The 6,000-nt window shown below is 46.9% G+C and overlaps 1 protein-coding gene across 1 annotated transcript in view; it reads left to right on the top strand.

Moving 5' to 3' along the window:
- The first annotated feature begins 751 nt into the window (after window positions 1–751).
- Window positions 752–6,000, top strand: part of RHEB (Ras homolog, mTORC1 binding) — a 41,428-nt gene continuing 36,179 nt past the window's right edge. Inside the window, exon 1 of the mRNA XM_035029836.1 lies at window positions 752–932. Within this exon, the coding sequence (XP_034885727.1) occupies window positions 881–932 (52 nt within the window). The 5' untranslated portion in view covers window positions 752–880. The remainder of the gene's footprint in view (window positions 933–6,000) is intronic.

The raw sequence follows: 6,000 nt of genomic DNA, 5'->3' as shown, positions 1-6,000 counted from the left end.
CTCAATCCTAGTCTTACTAACTCTAAGAGAGTGAAGGGGTTAAAAAATTAAAAATTAAAAAAAACACCAAGAAGGAAGCAGCCAATCCACAACCCAGCCTGCAAGAGCTACGGGCCTCGCGCCTTTTAAGGGCCTGTGGGCGCGAGTTCACAAATCGCTCAACGTTCCACCAATCACCGCACTCCCCGCAGTTTGCCCTGCCCCTCGCCCTCCTCTAACCAATCGCTGGGGAGTTAGTTTCTCTCCGCCCCTCACACCCGCCCCCCACCCGTGAGACGTCGGAATCCTTCAAACTTCACTCGCGCTCAACCCCGGGGTCGCAGCCGGAATTTATTTTTAGCTGTGGGCGAGCAGCCCCGCCCTAGGCTCCGCCTCCTAGCCACCCCCAATCAGAGATGGAGTTTCCGCCGCGTCATTGCGCGGGCGGGCGGGAATCGTCCAATCAGCGCCCGGGGAGAATGGCGTAATTAAACAGCGGCGGAAGAGGGTGGGAGGGTCATGACGCAGCGAGTTTCAGTCGTGACTTTTCCGGGGGCATCTTGGCGTCCCCTCTATTTCCCCTTAAAGTAAAACGTCGCACGCACCCCCGTGCGTTTCAAGGGCGGGGGCGGCCGCCGCGGCGGGGAGGGCGGTGCTGACGCGAGCCGCGGCCGGGCCGGCGGCGGCGGTCACGTGGGCGTGTTTGGGGGCGGGGCCGCGCGGCGGTTCCGGGCGGTTGGGCGCGAGAGCGAGGAGCCCAGGCAGCCGCGCCTGCCCGCGCCCGCCCGCCCCGCCCCTGGATGCCGCTCTGCCCCGGCGCGGCCGCCGCCGATCGCAGCACAGGAGCCGCTGCTGCCGCCGCGGTTGATGTGGTTGGCCCGGGGCTGAGGAGGCCGCCAAGATGCCGCAGTCCAAGTCCCGGAAGATCGCGATCCTGGGCTACCGGTCTGTGGGTGAGTGGCGGGCGCCGCGCGGCCTCCGCGCCCGGGCCCAGCCTCGCCTGGGCGCCGGGACGCGGCGGCCCGGCCAAGTTTGGGGTCGGCGCGGCCATGTGGCGGCCGCGCGTTTCGTAACCAGCCGCCCGCCCGCCGCCACCTCCATTTTGAGCGGAGGCGGCGAGGCCGGGCCCCGCGGGGCGGTGGCGGCGGCGGCGGGGGGCGGCCCGGGCTCGGGAGGACGTGCGTGGGAGGCCGCGGGCAGACGAGGAGGTCCAGGGTGGCCCGGGGCCGCCGAGCTGGCGGAGGGGGTCTGCTCCCGGCCGGAACCGCCGCAGGGAGCAGTCGCACCTGTCTCCTCTCCACCCATTTGCTGCTGGCTGGCGTGATCTTGCCCGCGGCCTTTCCGCCCCAAATTAAATAAAGTCCGGGGGATTTTAACAAAGGGAACAGCACCTTGGGTTTTTTTCAATCCGTGGCGAAGTTCAGCGTTTTAGGGACCTAAAGGACGTTTGGCTACTGAGGGCAAGTTTCCTGCCGAAGAGACCCGAAAGAGCCCTCTTCGGAAAAGCCCCCTAGATGTGGCCGGCGACCGAAGTAGGAAGGCAGAGAAAACGAGATTTCTGATTTCTCGGTGTCCTATTTTTCTCCGGGAAAAAATAAGGCCAGGTACTTGCAACCGGGCTGTTGAAGTAATTCAGAAGTTTGCTGGGGTTCCCCCCCATCCCCCCAAAGGTTGACATATATTTGAAACTGTTCGTGGCAGTCGCCTTTTTGCCCAACGGGGGTGGTCTGTGGTGGGGTCGGGGGTGGACTGGGTGCCGGAAGACGAGTGAGAAAACAGCCGTTGAACTTCACCATGCTCCAGGGCGAGGCTTTATTGTCTTTGACAACCGGAAGCCTGGAGAAATCACGTTTCTCTTTTAGTGTTGTTTTAAGAAGTAACTGTCTAAGGAAAATGTGCACTTGATCGGGGGGGGGGGGGCGGTGAAAGCGAAGGTTTGGAGTCTACGGTGATTGCAGGAGGAGGCAACAATAACTGCCGTAGGAAAGCTTGTAACTGCCTGCTACCCACTGGATGAACTCCCCGACTCCGCTTTCTGTTCTGCTTCCTCACTCCCATTTTCCACCGCCGGTGCCAGGGTCTGTGCTCTTTGACCAAGATCAGCTACAGCATGCTTACTCATCCTTTTATCATCTCTCTCGTCAAAGTGCCGGGGGGGGGGGGGGTCATAAGAATGGGGGGAAATCAAAGGCTGAGAGATGCTCGTGTAGACATAGGGGGTGCCGAGAGTCAGAGGGATAACTCTTGTATGATGCAGTGCGAAACCGTGGGTCTGTATGTGGGGGAAGACTGGCTGAGGGGGCCTTAGCAGCTGCAGCTCTAAAGTAACCGTGCATCACATGGAGGCTTTTAAAAATCACTAGCGGTCCACTCCCCAAATGGCCGTGTAGAATCGAACCTTTATTGGCAGCCTGAATCACCCAGCCCTTGCTTCTCTGTTCTCTTTATTTCCTTGGCATTTTGAAGAGTGGGAAGAGGACATATCCTGTCTCTTGAGTGAGTTCTGATCAGATACATAGATACATAGTGCCCACTAGTTGAGGATAGCAATCTCTGAGTAATTTACAGGTGACATCTACCTGGGCTACCTGTTTTCAACTTGAGGGAATGTCCTAAAGATAGATGCTGACTTACTCCTTGAAATTCTCCAGATGGTGATTCTAGTTTTCAGTAATAAGCAAGTCTAGTGTTTTATTGCCATTTTGCTCAAGTTCCTTATATCCAGTTGAGATCCGTTCTGTTTTGTCTTCCATCTAATCATCCCCCTCAAAACCCAAATGTGACAGGTCACCCCTTGACCTTCTGTTCACAAACATTTATTTTAAACTGCTTTTGAAATACTGTGCTCAACTAACCTCCGGTGGGATACAGACTAAGTTCTGGTCCCCATTTTCTGTGCCTTCCATATGTCATATTACCGTATCCTACTTCAAGTGTAGTGATGATGAAACTAAAAGGTATTTTGGAGAGGTTAGATTATTCTCAACCTTTGCCTTTGATTTTAAAGTTGTTTACCTTTGTTAGGAACCAAGACACTTTGTGGTTTGTGGGTCTTTTGTTTTGCCAGCATCAAAAAAGGAAGTATTTCCCTGATGCTATGTACTAGCCACTCTTCAGAGAATTATTCAGTATTCAGACTTAATAGAGGTTACGGACAATACTTGCTCACATGTGATGCTGTACTAGAGAAGTTTGAGTACACGTGTTTCTAGGTTGTGTTATTTTGCGATGCTGAGCTGTTGTGTCATATTGACTAAAGGTAAAGAGTGGTAGAAAAGGGGGCGCCTGGCTGACCCAGCGGAGTGCGACTCTTGATCTCAAGGTTGTGAGTTCCAGGCCCATGTTGGGTGTAGAGATTACTTAAAAGTAAAATCTTTTTGAAAAAGGTTCAGCTAGAAACCACACCTTTCTTAGAATGTTCTCTTGATTATGCCAGTTTGACAAGTAGGGTACTTGTCACTGTGACTTTGTCATGTCACAAACTTTAAAAGTTTGCCTTCAGATAAAACTACTAAATTCTATGATTGTTTTACTTGGCTTTCAAATTTTGCGTTTGTTTTTTGTTTTTTTTTTTTAACATTGATAAAACTACCACTGAGGAATGTATAGTTCTCAGGTAATTTATACAACCCTTTTTCCTGAAGTACTTTTCCTGTTATTTACAATGTTAAGCTTTTAAGGACACGTCACCTATAACGCAGTCTGGCTTTCTGGGAGTGCTTTGTATTAATTGTTTAGTGGTGGCAAATGTTTGAGCTCCCTTACATCCATTGTTTCTAACACAAACAAGGAGTCCTATGATAGGAGGTAACTAAACTTAAGTTAAAAATGTAGTGTCTGGTAATGATCCTTAAATAAAATCTGGTACATCCTTCGCTGGAATCTTCTGCAGAGAGCTTTAATAATCCAGTTTACCATCAGACTGTAATCAAAAAATTTTTTGTCCTATAAAAGTCTCTGAGGTTAACAAAAGGGGGAGAGGATCACAGGAATGTGAAAGATCATTAAAGAGAAAATGAAACAGCTCTGTGGTTTGGTAAAAGAATTCAGAAGTAACTCAAATTATTACCTTGCCAAAATGTTTTAGGTAGTAAAGAAGATGCACCTTTTAGTTGGATACTTCATAGGGAAAATGTCATTAAATTTGTTCCCAATAAAATACAATCCAGTTGTATTCTGATTTACTGTCTTTTTTAATTACTCTATCCTTTCCTGACACATTTCATTGAAAACGCTAAAGGTAAAACGTTCTTTGCCATATATGAAGTCAATTAACATGTGAAGTTCTGTTCAGGCACTCAGTAACATTTTGGTTGTGCACCTGTGGGTAGGGTAGTTCTATAGTGGCCACCTTGTGTTGAAGCTTGAAATTAACTTTTTTTTGGTGGTGATCATTTGTTCTGTACAAGAGGATAGTCAGAGCTTGCATTTGTGATTATGATATTTCAGTGCCGAATGCTATTTTGATGTCCATGTGGGTTGTATCTGTCCATAACCTTCATCACCCCAAAAAGAAACTCTATACCTATGGACACATTCCCCCACTCACCCCTGCCCCTGGCATCCATTAACCTGCTTTCTGTTTCTATGAATTTACCTATTCTGGACATTTCATATAAATGGAATCACATGTACATGGTCTTTTGTGGTGAGCCACTTTCATTTAACATGAGTATTTTCAAGGTTCATCCATTTTGTAGCATATACCAGTAATTCCCTTTTGTCACCAAGTAATTTTCTGTTATTTGAAAATGCCACATTTTATTTATACATTTGTCAATTGATGGACATGTGATTGTTTCTACATTTTGGCTATTATGAATAATGCTGTTATGGCTATTCCTATAAAATTTTTGTATAGACATATGTTTTCATTTCTCTTGGGTATATTCCTAAGAGTGGAATTGCTGGGTCATATGGTGACTCTATGTGTAACATTTTTTTTATATATATAAAGGTTTTATTCATTTGAGAGAGAGACCGAGAGAGTACAGCAGGGGAAGGGGCAGCAGGAGAGGGAGAGGGACAAGCAGACTCCCTGCTGAGCAGGGAGCCCAATGTGGAGCCCGATCCCAGGACCCCGAGATCATAACCCAAGCCAAAGTCAGACACTTAACTGGGTGACCGAGCCACCCAGGCGCCCCTGTGTGTAACATTTTGAGGAACTGCTAAAACTGGTTTCTACAGCAGCTGTGCCATTTTACATTCCCACCGACAGTTGAACATTGGTTTCAATTTCTTTACATCCTCATCAACACTTGTAATTGTCTTTTTTATTTTAGCCATGCTTATGGGTGTGAAGTGGTATCACATGAGACTTGCACATGATTTCTTCCATTCTGTGGGGTTGTCTTTTCACTTTCTTGACGATGCCCTTTGAAGCAAAAGTTTTTGATTTTTACAAAGCCCAGTTTATTTTTTCTTTGGTGACTTGTGCTTTTGTTGTCATGTCTGAGTAACCATTGCCTGACCCAAGGCCATGGAGATTTACTACTATGTTTTCTTCTAAGTGTTTTATCATTTTAACTTGGACATATTTGATCCACGATCTACTCAGAGTTAATTTTTGTATATGGTAGGAGATAGGGGTACAACTTTATTCTTTTGCATGTGGATATCAAGCTGTCCCAGCACCTTTTATTAAAGACAATTCTTACTGAATTATCTTGACATCCTTGTCAAAAACCAAGTGACCATACATGTTAGAGTTTATTTCTGGATTCTATTCCTTTGACCTATATGTCTGTCCTTACGCCAGTATCATATTATCTTGATTGCTATAGTTTTGTAGTAAACTTCAAAATAGGAAGTGTCCGTCTTTATACTTTAGTCTTTTTCAGGATTGTTTGGGCTATTATGAATCCCTTGCATTTCCATATGAATCTTAGGTCTAGATTGTCAATTTCTGGGAAAAAAAAAAATCCACTAGGATTTTGACAGGATGTTTTATAATTTTGCAATTATCTTTAAATGTCTGATTTTGAAACCCGCTGAATTCTCATATCTGCTTCTAAATTCATT

The sequence above is a fragment of the Mirounga leonina genome, unplaced genomic scaffold (genome assembly GCF_011800145.1).
Source record: "Mirounga leonina isolate KUSES-001 unplaced genomic scaffold, KU_Mleo_1.0 Mir_321, whole genome shotgun sequence".
Classification (NCBI taxonomy): Eukaryota; Metazoa; Chordata; class Mammalia; order Carnivora; family Phocidae; genus Mirounga; species Mirounga leonina.
The sequence above is the reverse complement of the archived record's forward strand: the minus strand, read 5'-3'. Positions and strand labels throughout refer to the sequence as shown.